Source organism: Aplidium turbinatum, chromosome 6 (assembly GCF_918807975.1).
Source record: "Aplidium turbinatum chromosome 6, kaAplTurb1.1, whole genome shotgun sequence".
NCBI lineage: Eukaryota > Metazoa > Chordata > Ascidiacea > Aplousobranchia > Polyclinidae > Aplidium > Aplidium turbinatum.
In genome coordinates, this window is record NC_137477.1 from 20,624,118 (window position 1) to 20,651,086 (window position 26,969).

Genomic DNA, 26,969 nt, shown 5'->3' on the forward strand with positions numbered 1-26,969 from the left:
TAAAAAAAGCGGCCGACAAAGTCTAAACTTTTTTCGTTGGAAAAATCACGACTTCATTTTTTAACACTAACAACTTTTTAAAGCATTGACTTTAGTTTTGAAATCCACGTTTACAATGCAGCAAAGAGGGTTTAATCTCCTATTCTATATTTCACTAAGTTTATATAAATTTACAAAATATGGGTAGCTTATTGAGTGCACAACTTTTTATAAAGTTGATAACTTTTGCAGCATCTTGCACATAAGTGTTAATATGCAGTGCTTTGTGTAAGATTTGTATACTTTCTGCGACCCCCGAAGTTTGTTACGCGACCCCTTGGGGTCGCGACCCCCACTTTGGGAAGCCCTGGTATAGTCTACTTTGATTTAGGTTTTTGAAAAATTGTTAATTTATTACACATCTATCTGATTTAGGCTTAGCCGACTATCATATAAAAAGGCAAGTACAGTAATAGCCTACTTGCATAAGCAGATATAAAAGTTTCTTTGAAATTATCCAATAACATTTGCTAACACTGATGGGATCGGAGGAGTATCCCAAAGTGGCAGAATACTTTGTTGTTGCCGGGTTGACTGAATCTTCTCAAGTCTTAGAAGAGGACCTTGCTTTTCCCAATGCAAGTCACAAGTTGAGTGATCATCGCAGAGATCCCATCACAGACATTATTGTTATTGATAAGTGAGTCTTTTAAAACATATATAGCATAAGTGCGATATTGTTTGAAACTGATACTCATAGAACATACTTTGAAAACTGTTTTCTCATGAATGTTGGTTTATTTTTGTAAATTGGTGGTTTTTGGCATGTGTACAACACAAAGTACGCATACTTATTGGTTGCATCATTTCCAGTGAACTTTCAGTAACACTAGTAACTATAAAAAAACTAGCACTTCCTTTAATTGTAAACTGAATAAAAAAAATTGAAATTTAACATTGCCTGTAAGACGCAGAGTGGTTTTCCTCTTGCCTTCTCCATTTTGCTGTGTTCCATCTATGGAATATACAGTATATTTACATTTTCCAAACAAAAAAATAAATTAAGAGAACCAAATGAAGAGAAAACCATGTGCAAGTGAACATTTAATGGTTCTTGTAGGTTGCAATTTTTGCACATTTAAAAATTATGATTGCTCATACAAGTACAGCATTTACTGCTTTATAAGAATTACTATTCATTATTATAGAAAAATTGCTTCAATGTATTATGTCCAATATTTATAATTATACATACATGCTAATTTTCGCTAATGTTTTGCGTGAACTTTCTAAATTAATTACAAAATATTTTAGTTACCGGTACCCATTTTTTTATTCTAGAACTCTTGAGGAAACTTGTCCCGAAGAATTTACCTGTGTTGAGCTGACACCTGGAGGATTTACTGCTGATTTAAATCATGGCAGTCTCACTGCTCACAGTATGTTTCTGTGCTATCGACGTGGAAAAGATAGACCTCCTTTGATTGATCTGGGGTATGGATAAGACAAAGAATTAAACGTCCTTAGTTCAATTGTATTGCTAAAATCATATTAGCATTATCTCATATAGTGAAGAGATGAAAGTCTTTGTACAATATTTAAAAGGATGCCAGTTTGGCATGCCTGTCGCCTGAAGGTTGAACGCATAGATTGGCTTCCTTACCTTCCTACCCACTGGGTTGAAATCTTTGGCCACAGTGTGTAAGCCTGGATAAGGCAAATCAGTAACACTATGTTGTTAATGGTGATTAAATATATATTCATTACGGTACTTCTGATCATTAAAATTTTCTTAGTAAATTACAAAGCTTTTTTTTCTAAATGCACTAAATTAGCACGGTAGCCAAGCGATCACAATGACAATCTGCTCCAAAACAAATCGGATCTCACACATAGTAGGGATTTTTAGTTTTGGGTGTCAACGAATTTTGCTGCATTGTTTTTCTTTGATTTGCAAAATCATTTAGTGCTTTGCTCAATGTTCATATTTACCATTTTTCTTATTCGTAACTTTTGATTTTAGAGTATTCTATGAGGGGCTAGAAACCGTTCGATCAGGCATATCTGTATTGGACGCAACACCAAATGGAAAACCTGCTAATGTCAACAACAAGAGTGGTCAGTATTTATCCTAATTGACCATTTGCTTCAACTTTTTACATCTTTCTGGTCTTTATGTTTAAGGCTTCTTAACCTGGATAGGTTAAATAAATGGTCATTTTGTTTTTGTTAGGATGCGAAACAAAACGTACATGAAATATAAAAAACATACAGTGTGCATGCAATGAGAGAGTGCCAAAGATCGCAGCCCTGTGAAGGCGCAGGAGGTCATCGAGTCCACTTTCTCATTCTAACAGATATACGAAAGCAAGTATTGCTTTTTTGAAATGGCAAATTAACACATTGAAGAAGAAAGATACAAGAGAAAAATAAATAAAACAAAACCAATACGTGCGCAAGAAATGCAAAAATAAAAATAATAATGACATTGGAGATAAAATCATGTGGTGGTTGTCGCTTCTACTGCTCTTGCTTATTGAAGAAGTGTTTTTTGCAGGTATTGCCTAACAGTTTGGTTGACTATCTCTGTAGACTGGGTTATTTTATAAAATATTATGTCTACTTTCTTGCAGTTTGTGTTAAATGCATAGAGTAATGGACGTTTTGCAGCAATAGCCTAAAGATAAGTTGGAATGTTTGGATTTTGTCGAAAAAGCAAACACCAGTGTCTCAGTTGTTGATCGAAGTATTTCTCCATATTTTGCTTAATGTATACAAATATATACAGTCTTATTTTCCCCAAAGTAACGTTATATAACTTCTAAACGATTTCTTTGGTGGTTTAATAAATCATTATCCAATGTAATATCTTTCTAAAAGACTTTTTCATAAGATGCAAAAAGTGTTTCATGAGCTCGGCTGCATCTATTAATGTCACCGTTTTCAGCATTTATATTTTAATGTGTGTTTACAAATGTGGTTTACAGTGCTACATTATGCATAGTATATTTTGAAATTCCATCAATAATTCGTACCAAAACGTCACAAATGGCTTCAGTGTTCCACCAGTTGTCATTTTTTGAATTCTTAACCTTTTCTCCACTGGTTTAAGTTTCACGCTTGGGCGATATTTACTTTAAAAAACAAATGACAAATCACGTCAGTGCATTGTTAAGATGGTGAAAAGGTTTTTGGCCTGATTCTGAATAATTAAGTCAATCCCTCGGCCTCAGCTAGTAAATCCGTTTCTCCTTCCATTTATTTAACATCTGGAGACGTTGAATCCACATAAAAAAGCCTGATTTGCTGACCACGTCGTCACTACGACTGCATGATGAGAGATAAAGTTGCTACGCCTAAAACTATTTTGCCTCTGGCTTGTAATTGACAAACTGCATGCGTTTGTAATTCCCAGTACTTATACGATTTGTTACAAAATTATGGAAAATATGATGCATGGTTTGCTTTAAAAGCCCTGATTAACTGATTTGGCCAGTAAATCCCCAGACAGCACTTCAATCGTTGTTTATGATTCAAGGTCTATTGAATCAATGAAAAAAAAAACCGGTTCATTTGCTGTCTGGGTCAGTCTTTGAAACGACTTGAGATCATGACGTGGAACATTCGGTTGAAGGTCAAAGTTGATTATATTATCATGTTAGTTCTCTTCCTTTCTGATGCCGCCAATATAATTTACGTGCTGTGTACTCTGCTTTGGTCTATTTAGTCTATGCAAACATTGAATGAATGCGGATCGGTTGGTAAGGACTCGTCATGTGTGTGGTAGATATTTAACTTGTCGAGTCGTCGTCTTGTGCTGTCTCACAAAACGACAAAATTGTTATAGTTGATGTCAATATACACTAGATAAAAAGAGGTAAGTTTGAACCGATGGTGCATTGAATCTATCAACATCAGGTCGATCAAATGTTCTGAAACATCACACCAACCGCTTAATAAAGAAAAAATGAATAACTATTAACTAATCATACAGAATATGTCATTCCGATATTATTGATCTAGCTTCCGTAGCTCGGCACAGCGCATGTCACTGTGCTTCTCACTGCTCAGTAGTAATTTTATTTACAGAAGAATTCTTGCCTTCAACCGCACTGCAGTATATAACTGCGCAAATTTTATTTTGTATGTTATTCTCTCGGAGGATGCGCATTGTCATTGTGCGCGAAACTTCAGTGAAGCAATAAATCAACTTTGCTTTTACTTTCACTTTCATCAGATGAACGTTGCAACTGGTGCTAGATGTGAGAATTCTTCCAAATGTTCTCACACTTAATGAAATGATAATTTTACTTTGCAGGTATGGGCAGCCATCCTATCTATTTCACTTATCGCAGGGCCAAAAATACCGCCCCACAAAATTCACTCGTTGTTACGGACATTTGTGTCATTCTTACCAACAAAGGAGAAAGGCCGCCGTACGCTTTTTGTCAAATCGAGAAAAACCTCAACAAAGGACTGGTACGCTTGCGCAGCGGTGAATCACCGAACTGTTACAGCAAATCAATCGTTTTTTACGGTAGACGTTTGATCAATGTAAAAATCGGTTGATTTGCTGTCCGGGCTGTGACAGCATCACCGAGTTTGTGTTGTTTGTAAGATAACCACCAGTCAGATGGTATTAAGTAATCGTATGTTGATTATTTCTACGTCAACTGGCGTTAAACTACGATTTACTGTAAAATCACCTGTTCTATTGACCGACATGACACATCCAGTTTCAGGTTATTTGTCACAACTCAACAACAAAATTTAAATGGTAAACTCAGCATTCAACAAGTGTTTTTTTTTTATTCGATCAAATTGTCAAGACTGTGAACTCAAAGTGGCGATTATGCATTGATTGCTGATATTTTAAAATAATTGACAGACTGTCCACCTCATGGTTAAGACAGACTGTTCACCTGTGGCATGTTCTAAATTTACGCTTTTTATTTGCACGCCTTTTGACTGCGATGCACTTCCGTCATTGTTGTAAATGAACAGTTTGTCCGTTGTTCTCGCAGCGTTTGGCACCTTATGCGTATTTGACCCGTATTTATGTTGGGCTATTATTGTACTTTACTCTGCTAAACATTGAATTTTGTTTGATTAGTCAGTTTTCTTTTACTTTGTTTTGTTTAAAACATTAGAAAAACAATCGAGTAACTTACGGATCCTTTTTTTAATCCTTGTAATTTTTCAGCTTATCAATTCAGAAAAATGATTGGGTGATTGCTGTGAGGATAAAGTTTTCAGATTTTTGCGTACTTAGCCATGTATCCCCATGTGCTTAGTGATTCATTTTGCATGACGAAACAGAAGTTAACCATAAAAACTATTTTCTTCTTCAGATTGGATCCAGCGTATATGTCTGTTACAAAAAGTCAATGCGTCAAGTTGACCAGATATCATACAAAGCAGGTTTGCATTGCTACATAAATTGAATTCGCAGTGTGGTTGTTTTCAAGGAACTGTTGAGCCACAGCAGTTTAACGCCGGCTTTGTGTGTACGGTATCATGCTGACATTTCATCTTCACATTGTGAAAAGACTGAAAAATAATATCTTTTTTTCGACTTGTAATGATTTTATTTTTAAATCGTGTTTTGACCGTATGTCTGTTTCATATAATGTGTCTTTCTATAACGCTGCAAGTTTGCAAGGCATGCATTTTTAACATGGAAAAGCTTCAAAAATCAAAATCGCTGACTTGCCTTCGTCAGTTAAGTTTCGAAGTCTTCAGAGTAGAGTATTTTTTTAAAAATTGTTGCCAAGGGGTTCATACAAATATTACAAAAAAAAACGTTTTTGCGAAAGTGTAAAAGCTATCTGAAAATTTCCGAACTCTGCTACGTGACTCCTTTTCCTACTATGGTTTCGTAACCATTACAAGATTGTTGCTCCAATGTACGTCTTTCGCAGAAGTTTAACACGCGTCACTATTGTTAGGGTATCGATTACTTTATTTTTGAATGGGTCGTGAAGCGAGTGGACTTCCTGCCATAAAACCCAATGCATGCTGATTTGCATCAGACTTGCAAGTTTCTTCAGCAAGTTTAACATCAACTTCCTGTTAGATTTGCGTACTCTCTGACGGTCACGATGTTATCCCTGACATTCGTACCACACAATGAGTCAAGTGAACAAGTCCAATATTTAGGCCACTGGCCATTCATCAAAAGTTTTTAGCTTTACATCGTTTCAACGTCTAACAAATTTTGATGACTTCCTCGACAGCAAAATCTGCCATTTTTATATTGATTTAACGTCTGCAGACGTTGAATCGATGTAAAAATGATGGATTTTGCTGTCTGCGAAGGTCGGCAGTCCGGACTCGGCTCGCTCTTAAAGATTACGTCATCGTAATGACAAAAGGAAGCAACAACTACAGCATTGACATCGATGCACTTGATATCAATTATGCATGGTTTTGATATGTCGCGCCCGCAAACAGTGCAGTGTTTCGTAATGTAAAGAATTGCGTTTATATTTCTAAATTTCCGACTTGCAAGTTGCAACCTCATGTTATTTCGAGATGCAGAGGTTTTAAAGTTGATTATTTTCTATCTAAATTACTATTCATTGGTTGCACTTTTTTAAAAAGGTGACACTTTCAAAAGCAACAGTTTTGAGCCATCTTTGTCGTTTTTCTCACGACCGTAGGCCACCGTCAAGCTTTTGACGGCACTCGTTCATTGACGTGTTGAAATACTGCTTGTTATAGCCAGTATTGTCTTTTGCATTTTTGTCCTTAAAATTTTAATGAAGAAAAATTATATATGATAGCACAAGATTTTCAAACCCTTTTCCGAAGTTGCTTCTATTGTCGCTTTCAAAAGCACAGTTACACAGTCTCATTAATGCAATTTCGAGAATGACCGTACGTTTTCCTTGCTAGTGAGTTCAATCGATCTACCAAGACAGAATGTGGCCAGTTAGTCGTAATTAGTACCTCCCTTGGGGCATACCATCATCATCTATTTCGGAACAATTCACCTCATAGGCAACTTTTTACCTTTTGTCTTCTTAGGACTTATTGGAAGATACCCTCAGGAGGATGTGGGTTCGTTTCCTCTCCCAGCCACTGTCCCGTTGTTCTGTCTACCTATGGGCGCCACTGTCGAGTGCTGGTCCAGTGAAAGACGTCACCCACTACCAACCTTTTCTACGTTCGTCCTCACAACTGAAACATCTGAAAAAGTAAGGAGTTTCGTTCTTATTCGACGAAAGATCCCCAGTCAGCAAATCAGTCCTTTTTTACATTGATTCAAAGTCTGCAGTCTACAGACGTTAGATCAATGTAACAAAAGACTGATTTGCTCTCTGGGTTATTGTTAGGCGTTTATCTGTGAATGGTCTCCGGATTACTTCTAAAGCTCTTATGTGAGTTTCATCAGCTTATCGGTTAAATCGATTTCGATCTATAAAGTTAAAAAGATGATTGCTTAAAGTAATTTAGAGCCTCCTTGCTTCTCGACGTTGAATTGTCATTATGTGGATCCAACTGTTCGTCTGTCGAACAGACTAATGGCTATTCCGAAAACGAAAATTGATGACTGAGGTTTTCGATTGTTACGTTATTTTGCACGCATCTGGCTTTCAAGCAGCGCAGCATGTTTCGTGAAATAGTTTTCTATGATTACTTTTTGTGAACGTTTTGATAGATTCTGATACAAATTAGAAGAGACAGCTGATTTGTGCTGTTCAATCCATTAGGTATTAATATGACAATTTATGCACAGTACAGTAAGTGTGACCTTGCAACGTGAACTTGCAATTGTGAACGGGTGGACGAGATTCTGCCTGAGCCGCCACCCTTTGCATCGTTTGGAAACTACAAAATGACCACCAACTGCCTTGCGTACCTTTTCATTTTTTGTGACAGGCCTAGTCGCGTTTAATCGTTTCCTGTTGTGCAGTATGATTGGCCATTTCTTACCAGTTATTTGTTTGTTTTTGCCAAAAGCGCTGCGAGTGCAGTGTTTCCGCTTTTTGCATCTCTTTGACGGCCACAGACGTTACTCCATTGTTGCAAATTGTAATTATTCACCTCACGAGTTGACGACTTTATGAGCTCGAGCCACCATAAAGATCATACTGTACGAGTTATGATTGAAGACCAACATTGAATTCGAATTTCTCTTTGTTTACCCAACTGACTAGTTTTTACATTGATTCAACGCATGTCAATGTATATTCTATTCAAAACGACATTCTCATCATCATGCATCAGCTGTCTCAAAACAAAGAAGACGACGGGTTACCAGATAAGTGCCCATCGTAAAAGTCATCCATCCACCCTGTCATACCAGTAAATTATTGCTTTTTTATTCAATGTCTACAGACGTTGAATCAGAGCAAATCAGAAATGATTTGCTGGCCGAGTGAAGGCAATTCGATGGTGCTTATGTGAAACCAATCCATGGTGCTGTAGAAGCAATTTTGTATTCCAGTGACGTAGATGGATCGAAAACTGACGTATTCAGCAATATCCGTCATTTTTAAAAATGACAATTTTTGCCGTTTGGAAAACTGGTGTTTTTGATCCTGCGCAGGTTTGATTGGGTTCTTTTTCCCAGGTTAAAATAAAAAAAAAAAATTAATCGATCCTCTTTTTTTAGGTTTTTGGTGCTGTTGTGTCTTTTTATGAAAGTTACCCTGATGGAAAATTAACAAACACTGAGCTTGAAAAACTCGGCTTGCTGCAAGACAACGGTTCACGCACTCACACCACCAAAAGTCTTCATACGAACAAGGCAATCTGCTTGCTATCTCGCTGGCCTATGTTCACAGTGTTTCGTGACTTTCTCATGTACCTTTACAAGATGACTGTGTCACCAATCGCTCACTCTGTGCCGGTGGAAAGGTAATTTTCTATAAATCTGTATCAACACATTAAAATTTTGTTTGCTTTGTGTTGCTTTACGATATGTCCGTATTGAATCGACATCGTAGATATAATGTGTTTTATGTTGAAACAGATAAGTTAATTCAATGAAAATAAATGTATTTTTATAACCCAATAATTTTATGAGAATGTTATCACTGGTGCATGTCCGATGTTAATTTACGTCACCACATGACTTTACCCTGATGCGTCGTCCAATTCATAAATCATTTTGCGTGAAGTTCGTTTTCTGGCTACGTCATAGAGTTATCAAAATCGTTTTTTATTAAGCAATCGTTTGTGTTTAAAATCTACAAGACATTTTAAAGCAAAGCATCATTGTTCTTTGAAGTAAAACGAAAAAAAAATGCTTCTACTGAAGTTTTGGACAGCACAGCCAGCTTGTTGAACTGTTTTCAAACAATATCCTCGAGAATCTCCTCCCAAACAGCAAAATGTGTCATATCTGTGTGTCTGTGTCATATCTTCATGCAAATTGCAAGACCCTTCATTTTGTTACAGGCATATTGGACATTTCATTCATAACGTTCCCTTCCCTTCGTCACAACGACCCAGAGTCCAGTACCAAGTATGTTTAATGTTTATTCCCCAGACAGCAAATCAATCGTTTCTTTTACATTGATTCAACGTCTTGAACTCATGCAAAAAACGCTTGATTTGCCGTCTGGGTTCTTTTATCAGGAAGGACATTTTTTAACTTTCGATCTCAGTTGGGCAACACTTTATTTCATATCAACTTTCCGACTTTGCGTACATTACATTGCTGTATATCATGCGAACATTACATTGCTGTATATCATGCGAACATTACATTACTGTATATCATGCGAACATTACATTACTGTATATCATGCGAACATTACATTACTGTATATCATGCGAACATTACATTGCTGTATATCATGCGAACATTACATTACTGTATATCATGCGAACATTACATTACTGTATATCATGCGAACATTACATTACTGTATATCATGCGAACATTACATTGCTGTATATCATGCGAACATTACATTACTGTATATCATGCGAACATTACATTACTGTATATCATGCGAACATTACATTACTGTATATCATGCGAACATTACATTGCTGTATATCATGCGAACATTACATTACTGTATATCATGCGAACATTACATTACTGTATATCATGCGAACATTACATTACTGTATATCATGCGAACATTACATTACTGTATATCATGCGAACATTACATTACTGTATATCATGCGAACATTACATTACTGTATATCATGCGAACATTACATTACTGTATATCATGCGAACATTACATTACTGTATATCATGCGAACATTACATTGCTGTATATCATGCGAACATTACATTACTGTATATCATGCGAACATTACATTACTGTATATCATGCGAACATTACATTACTGTATATCATGCGAACATTACATTGCTGTATATCATGCGAACATTACATTACTGTATATCATGCGAACATTACATTACTGTATATCATGCGAACATTACATTACTGTATATCATGCGAACATTACATTACTGTATATCATGCGAACATTACATTGCTGTATATCATGCGAACATTACATTACTGTATATCATGCGAACATTACATTACTGTATATCATGCGAACATTACATTACTGTATATCATGCGAACATTACATTACTGTATATCATGCGAACATTACATTACTGTATATCATGCGAACATTACATTGCTGTATATCATGCGAACATTACATTACTGTATATCATGCGAACATTACATTACTGTATATCATGCGAACATTACATTACTGTATATCATGCGAACATTACATTACTGTATATCATGCGAACATTACATTACTGTATATCATGCGAACATTACATTACTGTATATCATGCGAACATTACATTACTGTATATCATGCGAACATTACATTACTGTATATTATGCGAACATTACATTACTGTATATCATGCGAACATTACATTACTGTATATCATGCGAACATTACATTACTGTATATCATGCGAACATTACATTGCTGTATATCATGCGAACATTACATTACTGTATATCATGCGAACATTACATTACTGTATATCATGCGAACATTACATTACTGTATATCATGCGAACATTACATTACTGTATATCATGCGAACATTACATTACTGTATATCATGCGAACATTACATTACTGTATATCATGCGAACATTACATTACTGTATATCATGCGAACATTACATTGCTGTATATCATGCGAACATTACATTACTGTATATCATGCGAACATTACATTACTGTATATCATGCGAACATTACATTGCTGTATATCATGCGAACATTATCATCATAATCCATCGTCGGTTTGTTCCCCACTAGTGGGGGTGGCCGATTGTTTCCGCGCAGCAATTGTTTTAATCCCTTTTCTCCATTTCACCCTGTCCCTTGCATCTTCCTCCTTCAGTCCGACTTTTTTAAATTCATCCTTCACTTGTTGTTTCCACGTTCTTCTTGGACGACCGCGTTTCCTCTTCCCATCCACCTTTAGATCTAGCGCCTTTCTAAGAAAACTTCCTTCCTCCCTCCTTATCTCATGTCCATACCATCTTACTCCATTTGCCCTTGCCAGTTGGTCTATGGTCTCTCTCATCTCTAGCATATCCAACAATTCTTCAGTCCTTTTTTCCTTTCTCGTTTTCACCCCACACATTGCTCTCACCATTGACCTTTCCGTTCTTCTCAGGATTGCCAGTTCACTCTCTCTCAATATCCATGTCTCGCTACCATATAGCATTGCAGGCCGCACACAGCTCCGATATACTTTCCCTTTCATCCTTAGTGAGAATTTTCTGCCATACAACATTTCCCCACATTCCCTGAACTTTGCCCAGCCCAATCTTGCCCTTGTTGTCACCGCTGCTTCACATCCACCACTTCCATTTATCCGATCACCCAGATAACAGAAGTCTGTCACTGTTTCGATGCCATGGCAGAACTCATCATCATGGCCTTCCACTTCATTCCTTCCTTTACTGCATTTCCCACAAACAAAACACTTCGCCAATCTTGTTGCGGCTCTCTTGAACATTACATTACTGTATATCATGCGAACATTACATTACTGTATATCATGCGAACATTACATTACTGTATATCATGCGAACATTACATTGCTGTATATCATGCGAACATTCTAAGTCACATAGCTTCGTAGCATGTACACTTGAACAATGAACACTGTACAGTAGAGTAGTACATTGCTAGTAGGGTCAGTGTTGTTATGCTGAGCCTTTTGGGTGTAAAGAATCATTTTGTTACTTGGCTCCCACTTGCTTTGTCACTTGCAGTCGATACCATCGGGCAGCGTATTTTAACTTCAAAATCCACAGACGAAATGTTTCAAGTTTTTTTTTTTTTTTCTTTTTGCGGCCTTCCTCGGTAACGGGGACATCACCGGATTAAAACTGGACATACATACAATCATACATACATACATACATACAATATTATATACATTACATATTTTTCTCATGCAACGTGTTTTTTCAACGTTTGAATGGGTTTTATAGCGGTGCTAGCTAACTTTAAAGTGTTTTGGCACTTTTCACGTTCATTATTATGCTGGTACATAACGGACTAACTGCAGCTGGTATTTTTTCGTGTCAATCAAGTTTATGACAAAAAATTAGACGATTTCTTTGTGGGATTTGTAACAGCATTGCTTGAAATTTCAGATGTCTCCGTTTCACGTCACTATTCTGACAAGGCCTCAAATCACTCCCATACCACTGAGGTAAGCGGAAGCAGTCTAGCTGCATGTACCCATCGACCCAACCAGAAACTCCCCAGACAGCAAATCAGTCGTTTTTCACGTTGATTCAACGTCTGCAGACGTTGAATCAATGTGAAAAACGACTGATTTGCCTGTTGTGTGATTTTGATCATTGCTTTGTGTATTCTCTTGTGGAGTTGGATGTGAAATGTTTGAACCAACGGAAATTTCTCGCACTGTGTTATCATTCGCCTGATATTATTGGAAGTAAAAACGAAAATTTTTTGTAGATATTTTCGTGTTACGAAAAGATTATACCTCTCATGATCTGCATCGACTGGACGTGATTAACGTCTTTCAATTTTACAACATGTCTCTCACTTTTGACTTTGTGCGGAGAGATACCAAACGTTTGTCATGCCAATACTTCACATTTCAGTGGTGCCTCGTTTTTGGCGTTGCTCGATGACTTGGGTCCTGAGAACACCATAGCTGTGTTGGTGCTGGCCTTGACTGAACATAAGATCGTTATACATTCACTCAGGCCAGCTGAAATCACCAGGGTCGCGGAGGCCCTCATCACGGTGAGTTTTCGTTGTATCTATTTGCACCCAGTCAGAAAAGCATTTGTTTGCTTCAAAATAAATCACACTAAAACTGATTTGCTATTCCGGTGCTTGTCACATAAAGTTGACTGTGGATAGGATTTTCATGAGTTTTTTTCCCCACGACCATATGGTCGATATCTATATGTAGTCATATTATGGTTTGGTCGGACTGATTCAGTAACTCATGTAGTGAGCGACTTGCAAACCTCGCTAATGGAGTGGGGAAGAGTTTCAGCCTTGTGTTGGCAGTTATGAAGAGCGTCGTTAGCTCAGTATGTAGTTATGTTGTATTGTTGTATTTTATGTATATATATTGCAGATTTGTAATTCCTGATGAGGACACAAGTATGCGTCCAAAACGTTAGAGTTTATTTTCTTTTAATTATGTTACATTTTGTGTGTAATACATTATGTTAAACCCGTTAAAGTTGCTTTGTTTTGTCTGTCACTGTTATATTGTTGTAGGGTTTAGAATCCGCAAACCCAAAGCTTGTCCGCATTTTCACTGAGAAATAATGAAGGAATATTATTCTTAGACTATAAAAGCTAATAATGGCAGTTACGTTAACTTCAGCCACAGGCGCAAATTCGGTCATCGAGATTTCTCATTGTTGTTCTTAAAGAATTTTATTCAGTTGTTCACTCGAGGAGTGGAACCATTGTCACTTGATATCTTGCTATTTTTGTTTGTGAAACCAGGTGGTTTCCAATTTGTACATATACAGAACTGTCAGGGCGAACAAACACAATAGTTTCTGTTTGTTTCTCAATCGTAAGAAGGGAAATAACAAAAATAACTTTCTGTTTCAGCTTTTGTTTCCCTTCAAATGGCAATGCACGTATGTTCCTCTATGTCCTATAGAGATGGGCTACGTGCTGGAAGCGCCATGCCCATTCATAGTTGGAGTTGATTCACGATACTTCGATCTGTTTGAGCCACCCTCAGATGTCGCATGCGTCAACCTTGACACAAACAACATAACAATGTAAGTCATTTTGCAACAGATCAAAACAAAAATTGAAGCTTTGAAATCCCCCAGGACTGCATCGAAAACAGATCAGTTCATTCTAAAATATGTCGATTGTATTAATCCAAACTTCGATGTTTGTGGTGACGTTTATGAAGGGGATTTTACTGGTTTTAACCAGTTGCACCAGCTAAGATCTATATAGTTGAATGTCTCTTTTGCAGAATGGAAGAAAAAAAGCACATAAGTTGGAAGCTCCTGCCAAAGAAGCCTGCCAAGTTCCTTCGTTCCACCTTGCAACGATATTTCAAAGAAGTCAAGGAATGTCCAAGGGAAGAATCGCTCGGAGCTTCCGTGGGTGTTGATCTTGACACATCACGCACAGAGCGCCATCGCCGCCTTGAACTAGCCATCCAGGTGACAGCGATGTCTCCATTTGAAGACTGTCTTAGAGTTCTTTATATTCAATCATTAAATGTGTCAGTTTGAAGGAAACAGTTTACTTGTCAGAATGTTGTATATATTGTGGTTTGCGAATAACAACTATTTCTGTCGTCTTTGATGAATCTTGTATACTGTCTGGGTCGCGCTGCTTTCTAAAACCTCGTACTATTTCATGTCCTGTAATCACTAAGTTGTTGCAATTCATATGTTGATAAAAAATTTTAAAAAGAAGTTTAGAGTCACTTTCTCATCTCCAGTTGTAAGCCTGGTAAAGCTCTCAACGCCAACCGTTACCAAAGATAAATCGATTTCTCCTGAACTGGTTGATGTGATGCTCCAAGTCTTCCGTATGATCTTTCTATCTTTAGTTGGCTTAATTCTTAGAGGAGTCTTTCTATTGTCATATCTATCAACGCTCGTTCCAATTGCTATCACTTAACCAGTCTCTCCCAACATTCAGGAAGCCGTTCTCAAGCTGATGACTGTCCTAATGAAAGGCTACCGTCAGTATCTGCTTCCGATCACGGAGGCACCTAGTGCTGGAACGACCGATCCAAGTTCTCTTTTTAACATTCAAGGTAACTGAGGAACATCTTCGCACAGGAATGTGTGATTACATTGTTTGTGTGTTCCTGGCCACCACGTGCTCGTGGTCAAGAAGGTCCCAGACAGCAAATCAACTGTTTTTTACATTAATTCAAAAACGGCTGATTTGCTGTCTGGGGTATCTTTCATTGTTTGAGCTGGATATCTGATTGCTGCGATTTTAGTCTTTTAGTGATATTTTACCGGGTACCGTATTTTTTATTGTAGAATTCGTGAAGAGCCGAGATAAGTCGAGTCAGCGTTTTTTCAATTCTTTAACCGGGACACAACTGTTCTCCTCCTTCATCGAAGAGCGATCCTTGACTTCTTACATCGGAGGTGAGGGAGCGGCAGGCCGCTCCTCCAGCTTGGTCTTCTTTGACGAGTGCATCGATCGCATTGGGACGGATTTAGAATCCATAAAACTCATCGAAGCTGATGAGTCGTTGAAAAGGTAAAAATCGATTCCTTAGTGTACTAACAACATTTAACAACGTAATAGATTGAGTAGAATGGAGCGTTCCTCCTGACTATCAGCATAAGGCTGAGCATTCACTGGATTGTTTCGCTTTTACCCGCTCGATCGTTGTTTATTTTCACAAGTGTAGGTACAAACGACCTGTTTTAGCCGGATCATGCGTGGTAGCGGTTTGTCACTCATTGAATACAGTTCCCTAGTCATGTGCAATGCTAGTGACAAACCGCTATCACCTCATAGCGTCAAACTAAAACAGGTCGTTTGCATCTACTGTACACTTGTGAAATTTAACCGCATATTTGGCCGGATTTGCACTTGATACATTCACATCGGTAAAAATTAAACTCTGGTTCCTGCTCAGTTATCTAGTAAGTTACTAGGCCTACTTGTCGTATAATTTGCGTTGTACAGTGGAAACTCCTGCCGCGTTTCGCGCATAATGCCTTTGGCCAAAGCAACTATTGAGTTGGCGCACCCACTCTATTTACTTGCTTGTTATGTTGAGGTGCGGTTCAGGTTGATAATTCTTATTTGTCTGAAGTACTAATTCATTTGTTTATATTTATTTAGATGTTCTATTTAGTTTGTTAAACCTAATATAAGCTTGCGTAATAAAGTATATATTAGAGCATAGTAGTATGTATGTTGGAGGTAGGGTGTGAAGGCGATTGCGGCACTTGGAGGTGAATCCGGCCACCCCCCGTAACGGGGACATCATCGGATTAAAACTGGACCACTACTACTAGTTCACGACACTACTGAAACAATTAGTGATGGTATAAAACGCGATTAGTCCTGTTGCCAACTCCGTAACACTAGTTGTCATGTTCGCTCGGTTCTCGTTGACAAGCACTCATATTAATGGGCGAACCGTCAAAGGTAACTTGCCCACGAGTTGCAAGTTTCGATAACAAGGAGGGAAGTTTTTAAGCCAATTACATTTGAAGTGTTTTGTCATAAAGTGTGCTTGAGAAGGAGAAATAATGAATGCCTGGCAAATTATTCTTTGTTGTTTTTACAATACTCATATTTTTAGTGTTTTGTTCTTCAGTTATTGGCGGTTTCTTTGAAATGGCCCTTCTGCAGCTGAGGTTCGTTATCTTGTGGTTTCATTAAAACTTTAACCAATCCGTAAAGAATTTCCGTGAGAAAATGTCTTCATTAGCAACAATGCTTCACTTACTGATCTAACTCCCACAATACCACACAGCGCGAAAAATGTTTATTCCCACCGCTCGCATGCAGGTTACCCAGTAACGAGCTTTCAAGTTACCGCACATGAAATAAATGGCATTGTTTCTGTTACGTGTTTTTTGTATCCAAAATATACCATTACAAGACAGATTCCAATAGGAAAAGCACGATGTTTTTGCACAGGTGTAGCCCACGGTCTCTTTAGGTGCCAAACTCTGGAAAATGCTTTTTATGTACAAAGCGATTTCAGAAGCTTGTGCCTAGTTTTTCTGTGTTCCTTTATTTATCCTCTGATCAAGAGTTTGATCCCTGTGTATTTTCCTCCTCAGCGAGCACACAGTGATGATCATGGCTCCGGATGAGACTGGACTCCCTCCTGGTGTTGGTTACCAGTACACCACCTTCCCGGATTTGCAGGATGAGTTGTTCATGGTGGATGACCCAGATGCAGAGCAAGATCAAAAGCTGGACAAGGTGGGAAGAAAAAGGAGGAAATCTGACTCCATCACGTTTGGAAGGAGAACGAAGCAGGAAGTCCGAAACATGCAAAAAGTAAGCTTGTTCAAGTGCATTTATTAATTACTCATTACTAGTGTTATCATGTTATCCTTGTGCAAGAAAGCATCTCATTGATCACCGGTTTCTGTTTTGTTTTAACAACATTTTTTTTTCCTTTCAAGATAAGTTTGATAGATTTGCAAATGCATGAAAATTACAAGGCCCTGCAAACGTTGAAGAGCATACAGGTGTACACAATTTTGCTCAAAAGTTTATCAACAAGTTTTTTTGTGTTATGACCTTGAAGATTATATTTTTAAATTTAATCTTTCCATTGAATAATGATAAATACATAAACGCCTTTCTTCCTAATTAACTTTTTAAGGCCAATTGTTGTTGCAACTTTGTACATCAACGTTTTGTTGTAATTTTGACTCTTTGCCGTGACCTTATTTTTTTAATTGCAGGTTTCTAAACTGCACTACAAGGACCCAAAGTTGTGGGCTCAGTTATTGCTGAGTCATACTTACGGTGCGTGGTTTGCTTGCCTGCCTGCCTTCGTGCAGGAGTGTCGTCACAAGGATGCCGCTCTCAGAACCGCTCACAATGCTCTCCATAGTCTGAAGGAGAAGAATTGCTTTCCTCTTCCAGATGAGACCTACTATCGGATGTTGCTGCATCTCTGCTTAGTTCACAACAAGCCGGCGCTGGCTGTACGTGTTTACCACTTCATCCGAAACTCGGGGATCCAGCTGAGCGCCATCACCTACGGCTTGTACAACAAAGCTGTACTGGAAGGGACATGGCCAACTTCAAACAGAGATGGGTAAGGTTTATTTTTCTGTTGCTTTTTCCAAGTTTTTTTTTATATATTAGATGTCCAAAAGCCGGTAAATGTTTTTATATCACGTCAATCTTCGTTCGACTTCGTTGACGTTCCTTCGTTGACTCCCGGCTTCAGCTGGTTGTTGAAAACATCGCTCACCGCTACCTGGGGTGTAATAAATTGGGTGGGCAACTGGGCATAATTGCTGCAGGAAAGGCGGCCGAGAGAAAGGAACTGGCCACCCTACACTCCTTAGTGCCGGAGGCTTAGTACAATGAGAACCTTATCTTCTCATACCCAACACTTGAATCAAGTATGGGACCACCTTTACCTTTTTACAACCTTTGTTCAAGTTTCATTTTTGTGAAGCTTGCAACCGCAGTTTACAACCAAGTGCGACATCAACTCCTAAATCTTATCATTTCATTGTTGATTACAGTGACTTGTATTGTGTCCGATCTGTTTGTTTTCTTAGTGCCAAGTGTTAACTCTTATTTGCTGTCTTCGATAGTCGTTAAATTGCATCCATCAGAAACTGCATTGCCACTCTGTCATGTACGTTTGAAAATTTAGGGATACATGCTGTTGCTCAGGTATATGCTCTGGCAGAAGTTACGCAATGTGCTTCTTGCCACGCGCAAGTTCCGTTACGTTTTGCGTCGACGCTCGAGCAGCACAAGCTTGGAAGGAAGCTCCGACGCAGACACTGTAAGTCGGACCAGCTCTGGCGAGGAACAATTTGCCGCTTCCGAAATTCAGGACTTGCCACAGCCGCTGCAACCGATCCCTGCCCAGACTAAGGCGACAGAAGATAGCTCCAAAAAGACAATTCTTCCTGCTTCTAAATCGGAAGATGATCGAAACAGCACAGGTACACAAATGTGTATTAACTTTATGGCGTTTCATTTTTCTTGCCTATGAATTATGACAGTAATGTTTCATGATAGTAGTACAGCATTGGCGGATTTATTTTTAATAAAATGCGATTTATGTTTCCTGCAGGAGGTCAAAGCGACCACGGGTACAATTCGATGCCTAAAGATTTGGTCCGCCGCGGATCGCCGGTGAAGAAAATGAAGCCGTTAGATGACACTAGCGAGAACGTCGCAGGACAAAGTGTGTCAGGTACTCGCGTCAATATTGTTTTTTGAGAAGTAAATACAATTTCACATTGTGATACGAACAGCAACAATGTGCCTAGTTTTCTTACTTTGGTCACAGCAGATCGTGATGATCAAAGTTAAACGTGTTTTATATTTTGCAAAGCCAGCACTTTGGTAAAATGACTAAGACTGCCCTCCCAGACAGCAAACTAGTCGTTTTTTTTTTCAAATTTGTCTGCAGACGTTGAATCAATGTAAAAAACGACTGATTTGCTGCCCGTTTTTCGCTAAGTGACAAAATTAACAGAAATACAAAATATCAATTCAACCTTCAGTTAGTTGTTTCTCTGCCCAGATTCTACCAAGCGGAACGACAGTGGAAGCACCGAAGCAACAGACAACACAGCAAGTTCGACAGATACAGATGGCACTCCAGAACATCTAGTTTTCCAACGAAGTTTGTCGAACCGAAGTGTCCAGCCCCCCAGTACTCTCGACATTCCCCCACTGAACGGGCAAGCTGATGCCGAAAACCACTTTCCAGAAGTGGGCCTCAAGAGCGACGATACCTTGGTAAATGGGGAAAGCGGTCAACAGTTTAAAGGCCTTGTTGACCAAATAGAAAAAGGTAAGACATAACTTAAACAATGCGCTCATTACCAACACATTTTTATGCAATAATGATCAAACAAAGTTCATCCCACCAACCACGAATCCTATGTGGCGTTCTCATCATATCGGATGAGTCTCCCGTAACTTCGTTCTGGAGAAGCACACTCACTATGACACATTTTTGTCTTTGTCTATCAATATGTACAGTTTGTACACTAAGATTGTATGGAGAAATAAAGTGATTCTGATGTTTCTTCGCCTCCGTTCTCACTTCTCGATGTTTTGCAGATTATAAATTTTATGATCTGCAATGACTTTCATGATTTTTTCATTAGTTAAGATTATATTATGTATAGTGCTCTTAACAATTCGAATTTTGTTTAAATCTCTTTTCCAAAGCACTGGCACATATGTGCGTGTGCAAGGATTGCAGCGTACTAAGTCATTTCAATCGTTTAACATTGCTTGCGTTTGGTTGTTGAAATTTCTGCAATTTCGACAACAATTACAAAATCTGCATCTTCATTACACATGCTGGCAATTCAACATGTGAAGAAGATTTATATTTTTTTATGCTCTTTCAACATCACAAGATGTTGAAACTATGTCTACCTGCAAGCTTCTATCAGTTGTGTAACATTTATTAGATGAACTGTTGCCTCATCGCCCGAGAGTCTCTCCCGTGTCTCCAGGCCTGCACAGGAAGCCAGGCCGTCTGAGGTCTATTGTCAAGTCATCCAGCAGCTACTGTGGTGGGTCGTGTGGCGAGGGAGAAGAATTCTCTTCTCAGGAGAGCCCAGACACTCCGGATGACGTTTTTGCACCCACTAATTCTTTTAACGTCTTCACTCATCACAACGGCACTAATCACATGCTTGACGTTGACGTAGATGGTTTGGATAACCAAAGTTTCGCTACTTGCAAATTCTCGTCTTCAACTAACTCGACAATGTTAAAGTCTGAAAACCCAAACGCTCAAAATCTCAAATTCAACAATCTCAATGATTTGGTACCTTTACCGAACGACGATCAAGTGAAGCCATTATTGCCGAAATTTGTCGAATCCCATCGCCCCGCCCCTCATGTAAAAGTTACTGATTACGACACTCCCACCTCCACTGACCAATCACCACGCATCGCCACTTCAACTGGTTTGATACCAGGTAGAAACAGCATGGCCGATTTTTGCACCATTTTTCTTTCTTTTTTTTTTGTTTCTTTCAAAAGTACGTTTGATTTCTTATCTGTGAAGACTGATTGTCAACTTCTATTGGATAGACTACCAACAGCTACAACAAAAATCAACGCTTTAATTTCTCTTGTTTTAACATGGCTGTGTTTTCAACTTCACTGACTTATTTGAATTGTTTTGTGCTGTGCATTTACAATTGCTTTCTATTGTTCATAATTTTGATCTATTTTAATCAGCAATGGTTTGTTTCTAAATAACAATTCTTTTTGATTTTTATTATTTGCAAAAAAAGTATATCTTGCTTTCTAAGTGGATTATTGTCAGTTTTTGTTTCATGATTGCTGTACTGTAATATCGGAAGTTATTTCGTCAAATCAACAAAAAACAAAACATTTCTTAAGTAATAAGTATGATATACACCAACGTTGAAATAGACATTGTTACATTTGCTTTGTTTTCTTTTTTTTGCATGCCTTGATTTTTAGATTGTTAATTGTTGTTTTGATGGCATTGGTTACGAACGTGACATGCTCAACATAATTATTATCTATATACAAACACATGAATCTATAACCAACTAGTTTTATCAAATTTATGTAGAACATTTTGGTATACAGTAAAATGTCCCTCGTTGCTGACTTCCTTACTTTTTCAACTCCATTGGAATTTATGTCAATAAACTATAGCTAAAAAACATCCATTGACTGGCTTGACCATCCATAGAAACAGGATGCTTATTTTTCTGATCAGGAACTGTATTTCAATTTTCTCATTTCATCGCAGATGTATCGACCATGCCACTGCTTTCGCCAACCATCGCTGATGACAATGTGTTTGCCGAGAAGAACTCTGAAAAACGTCGTGCCAATCAAGATGGCGTTTCAGTGGTGAGTATTTTGACCAGTAAAACGTGACCACCTACTGTAACTCTTGTCACGAGCAACGCATCAAAAGCAAAAAGGGTTTATTTTAACACTTTGTTAGAAAGTTTATATTTTTACTGGCCGGTTCAGTGCCACTGTGGTGTACTAGTGTACGTCGCATGTTGTTGATTGTGACTTGTTTGAGATCATCACTTTGTAGCTTGATGGATGCGATATCCGCTTTTTAACTAAAAAATCACGAGAACGTTTATCTCTCGACACGTGCAGTTAGGAAACGCATTTGGTCGATTGATCTTTAATGATGTGTTTTTCTTCGTTTGAGCATCTGGGGTCGAATGTCTATCATTTTACCACCCGATGTTCCAAGACTCCCTGCATATGTTGATAAGAAATATTGGAAAATTTCAATGGATAAATATGTAGACGTCACTGTACGTATCCCACGACAAAGTTTAAATTTATTTTAAAACTGAACATCAGATTTTTAATTTAGTCTTTTTCTATTTTCAACGTCAATGAAATTAAATTTTTAGAACGCTGAAGCTACAAAGTTACCAACCAAAGACGACACCAACTTTCTCACCCCGGAACACAAACCTTCTGGAACTTCTCACGTGACGTCGTCAACTTCCGGGTCTCCCGCTACGCCCGAAATAGCGAATTTGTTTGGCAGCGACATTAAGTTCTTCTCCAGTCTCAGCGACGCTGACCAGTTGCGCTACCAAGAGCTGTGTGGTCGTCGGCCGTCCAGTGTCGACCCAGAGTCTGCTGACAAATTTCGATCGACGAGACACGGGTCGCTCATGCTCACTGCCAACACCACCAGAGGGCGATCAAGTACCTCTATATATACCGGTTTGTTATGAAATTTTTGTTTTGTTTTGTTGAGCAGTGACTGATGAAAGTAATTTATTTATTAGTCAATTAACACATTCAGAAACTTTTTGTGTCGATTCATCTGCTATTTGCAAGGTTTGCTTGAGGCAAAACATTTATCACAATGTGATGATCTTAAGGCATCGATGCTGGTCTTGTCATAGATATTGATGTAACTCACATGCACATTGCACAAGTATGATTTGCGCAAAGACAGCTTTTTATAATTCTTGGCACGTTTTTGCAATGAGAAATTGACTGAAAAATTTAAGCCTTTTTTTGCAAAGCAATCAGATGTTCAGATTCACCTAACGCATCATGCGTAGGCCATTATGTAAAAAGCTTGTTTTTCGTTAAACCTTATCGTTTTATGTCATTTTTTTTAAAGAACATTGTTTTTATTTCTTTTCATGAAAATATGTTTTTCAATTTTTTAGGAGGTGGCGGTATAAGCCCGTTAGTGGGTCAGAACTCGTCGCAAAGTGGCAGCAACCCCAACACGCCACTGACTCGGTGTAACTTCGACAACATGACAGCCGATGATCTGATGTTAGCCGGTGGCTCTCCCACCCACTCACTACTGATGGGAAGGTATTTGAGTAACATACTTTCATCAACGTAGAACTCGCCTATAGTGATACCTGAAGGGATTTTCGAAAAAGTGTCACTGTAGGCAAAATCTGCCTGTAGTTTAAAAGTGGGACTTGGCAACAGATGTCACTATAGCCGAATTCTACTGTATTTGAAAAAGTTGAAAAAGTGGCACTAGAATTAACCGATGTTTTGCTGTGTTTGATCCACTTGATGCTGCAAACTGGTGTTTTCTCTCTTGATTGTAATGTCCAACATCTCAGTGCCGATCACATTGATTTCCACTTCGAGCAAACGTCACTCTATTTATATAATTTCAACATCACCAAAGCTTGAAACGACGTAATAGGGTAGATTTTATTTTAAAATAAACATTGTGACGTTATCCTGACCAATGCACCCTTTGTTGCTCACCATGGGCTGAACGCCACCAGCAAGCTGTCGTGGCTTCAAACAGTGGCAAATTACTGTGACGTTGAAACCTGTACATTTAGATCTGTCAATAGAAGCATCATCACGAACAAGAGTCGCTCACCGAACAGATTGTTGTCTGCATCAGACTCGCCTGCCCATAAGAGAAGTGCAAGGAAAATTGCGGGTAAGTGGCGTCTTAAAAGTCATTCGTTCAACGCTCTTTTTATGTTTGTTGGCAACAAAACGAACGTTAAATATTTTAGTTTTGTTCAAGTTGACATCTTAAAGCCATAACTTAACGATATTTAGTATGCAATTAACGATAGAATTTTAGGCTTAAAAAATGCAATTCGCAATAATTATGGCACACCGCAAACCGAGCGACTTTTACAATGTTGCATTTTTTTCTGCTGGAACGGATCGTTTATAAAATTGTGAATAATAGAGTTTTGAAACTTGTTGAACCTTATTGTACCGATACAGGAAGCAACAGTCTGGTAATGAAAGATGGTGTCCCCATGCTCTCTAACACCCCTTTGCAGCCACTGATAGAGCCAAGTTGTCCCGAAACAGAAGTAGTGGATGGGGCTGCTGTAGACGCAGATAAATCAACAAGTGCGTGGCCGAGAATTGTTGTACATTCGTTTCAAACCAACTGTCATTGACTCTGGTAGACTGACCAAAGTCGACATGAGTTAGGAAGCTAATTGCAGTTTGAATCATAACCTCATGCAAATAGCTGAAGTTTTTCGCTGCAAAATTTGATTGAATTAAATTGGTAACAATGATAAGTTGTACCAGATCTTGCGATTAGCTTAGAATTTTGGACCATTGCCTGTAAAGTTCATTTGTTCAACGACAAAACGTCAATTTCAATACTGATGTGGTGGCTTATCAACGTTTGTGTTATCACAGAGAATGTTAAAGACTTCCTCTTAGATCCTCTTCATTTATCCTACACAACATCATCGCTTCCTTCGTCCAAACAAACCGCTGTCAGAGAGGACATCAGTCATCTCGCTGAAGATCCTCTCTCTCCAGGATCTAACAACTTCTCTGAACCTTTCCGCCCAGGCTCCAGTGGAGATGCAAAACGTGAGGACAACTTGTTACTTCGACTTTAATGTTGATACGTATGATAAACCATATTATGTTTTTTATTATACCTCTTATTATTACATCATTGCTTATAATATGGAACTTATATTTACTTAGTTTTTATTAGTTAATTGCCAGTAATCAACTTTTGCTTTCTGTTCCCACAACGTTGCACGATAACTTTGTTTAAATTTCAGACGCAAAGTCCAACAGCCGTCACTTAGTGAAAGAAATTGAAGATTACCTGCAGAACGATACTTTAGTGCGTTGCTCATCTGATGCGACGATCTTGGAGGACCAGAAGAAAAGGATACAAAATTCCGACGAAAAATTGAACACCGTAAGTAGACGCAAATTCACTTAACCTCCCCAATGAAGCCACGTAAGGTAGAAACTGACACCGGTAGTTACGAACCTGATGTTGAGGCATATCGTTTCTCGGCAGCCAAGCCTAGTAGGAATTGACAGCGATGAACACCAGTGTTGCTGCGTTCGGTTGTCGTGAAACATGTTGCTGATTGGATGGTTTGCTTGGTTATTACGTGGAGGACCCGCCGACATGGTCAACAAAGAGCAATGCTCGCTGTGCTAGTGACTGCTTAGTCCAGTGCTGACACCAAGAAGAATTACAAAATGCCCTCTAACACCAGCCGAGTGCTGCCTACGTTATTTTTTTTTAATATAAAACTTGTTTCTTTGACATTGCAGGATGTCAGTGAGAGCAAATTCCACAGGAAGAGCAGCTTGCCTTCCTCCAGTCCGACAATTCCAAGAAAGGAAAGTTCCTTGTCATTGCAGAGGTGGGTTGCTTCCTTTTCTAAACATGAAGTTGTCGTACAAAGAAGACTGCGCCCAGTAATTAAAATAGATTGTATTTGCATTGTTTCAACGTCTACAGAAGTTGAACGTTACAAGGACTAATTCTTCTCGCTGAGCTATGCTTTCATTTGAACGTCATAAGGGCTCAATTCAGCGCTAAAGGTAATATGCTAATATTATACGTCAGCATATGATGTAAAATGGCAATGTTTTTTTATTATTGATTTAGGAGTGCGAAAGGGCACAGGGTTAAAAAAGAATTGTTGCAAAATACTGTATAGTTGACCCAGACAGCATAATCCGTCATTTTTAAATTTTGCTGTCTGGAGATGACCCTTAATATAAGTTCCAGCAAGAGAGGCGCACTTTAGCTTATGAATTGAATGTACGATTTTCAGATCAATAACATACCACGATGACGAATCATCAGCAAAACAAGGTTGGTTTGGTACCGGGTCAAAGTTCAACAGCTTGTTGAAAGCAACAACGTTAGGTATGGCCTCAAAGGCTAAGAAAGTGGCGACAAATCTAGCAAAGGATCTGAACGACACCATGCAAGCCAGCATCGCATATTATACCCCAGAAAAGGTACTTTTGCTAGTGCAAGTGGTATGTTTTGTTGTGTTTAAGTTTTCTCTTTGTATCTGCGAAAAGAGTATGCTGTTGCGTGGTTTTCTTACCTGATATACTGTAATGTTGATTTGTACCCTACTCTGAAGTGAAAAACCTTTGCACCCTTACATTTTCTCCTAAAAATCTCAATGGCGTTAATATTTTCATTTTCTCTAAAAGTTGTTTTGCTTGTTTTCACAAAAAGTTCGATTCTTTTTTGCCGTTCTTACTCAAAACTTCAGCAATTTGCATCAGATTATCATTCTAATTGGGAGTGGCTGCCTCATTTATTCTGGTGTGTCTTTTAGACCAAAGGATCTACATCTGACTTACGCGGATCTCAGGAGGATATTTTAAGCAAGTCCTCATCAGATTTCTCCAATTCCGTGAAGCATCTGTTGCAAGGACAGGAGCATTACAGCAGCCAGTCTAGCCTGCGTAGTATTGAAAGCATTCACAGTGCGCAAGAGTCGCGAAACAGTAAGTTGATCACAGTGTTCTTACGTCAT

General features: G+C 38.5%; 1 protein-coding gene across 1 annotated transcript in view; it reads left to right on the top strand.

Annotated features, from left to right (window-relative positions):
- The first annotated feature begins 511 nt into the window (after window positions 1–511).
- Window positions 512–26,969, top strand: part of LOC145771643 (C-myc promoter-binding protein-like) — a 33,569-nt gene continuing 7,111 nt past the window's right edge. Inside the window, exons 1-29 of the mRNA XM_082583369.1 lie at window positions 512–679; window positions 1,321–1,473; window positions 2,003–2,097; window positions 4,298–4,458; window positions 5,331–5,400; window positions 7,009–7,178; window positions 8,600–8,844; window positions 9,388–9,454; window positions 12,621–12,679; window positions 13,098–13,242; window positions 14,077–14,252; window positions 14,459–14,651; window positions 15,139–15,256; window positions 15,492–15,717; window positions 17,265–17,487; window positions 17,901–18,259; window positions 18,853–19,130; window positions 19,262–19,384; window positions 19,718–19,990; window positions 21,950–22,053; window positions 22,584–22,905; window positions 23,364–23,517; window positions 24,012–24,115; window positions 24,415–24,546; window positions 24,847–25,026; window positions 25,227–25,369; window positions 25,738–25,829; window positions 26,247–26,436; window positions 26,769–26,940. Of these exons, the coding sequence (XP_082439495.1) occupies window positions 519–679; window positions 1,321–1,473; window positions 2,003–2,097; window positions 4,298–4,458; window positions 5,331–5,400; window positions 7,009–7,178; window positions 8,600–8,844; window positions 9,388–9,454; window positions 12,621–12,679; window positions 13,098–13,242; window positions 14,077–14,252; window positions 14,459–14,651; window positions 15,139–15,256; window positions 15,492–15,717; window positions 17,265–17,487; window positions 17,901–18,259; window positions 18,853–19,130; window positions 19,262–19,384; window positions 19,718–19,990; window positions 21,950–22,053; window positions 22,584–22,905; window positions 23,364–23,517; window positions 24,012–24,115; window positions 24,415–24,546; window positions 24,847–25,026; window positions 25,227–25,369; window positions 25,738–25,829; window positions 26,247–26,436; window positions 26,769–26,940 (4,888 nt within the window). The 5' untranslated portion in view covers window positions 512–518. The remainder of the gene's footprint in view (window positions 680–1,320; window positions 1,474–2,002; window positions 2,098–4,297; window positions 4,459–5,330; window positions 5,401–7,008; window positions 7,179–8,599; window positions 8,845–9,387; window positions 9,455–12,620; window positions 12,680–13,097; window positions 13,243–14,076; window positions 14,253–14,458; window positions 14,652–15,138; window positions 15,257–15,491; window positions 15,718–17,264; window positions 17,488–17,900; window positions 18,260–18,852; window positions 19,131–19,261; window positions 19,385–19,717; window positions 19,991–21,949; window positions 22,054–22,583; window positions 22,906–23,363; window positions 23,518–24,011; window positions 24,116–24,414; window positions 24,547–24,846; window positions 25,027–25,226; window positions 25,370–25,737; window positions 25,830–26,246; window positions 26,437–26,768; window positions 26,941–26,969) is intronic.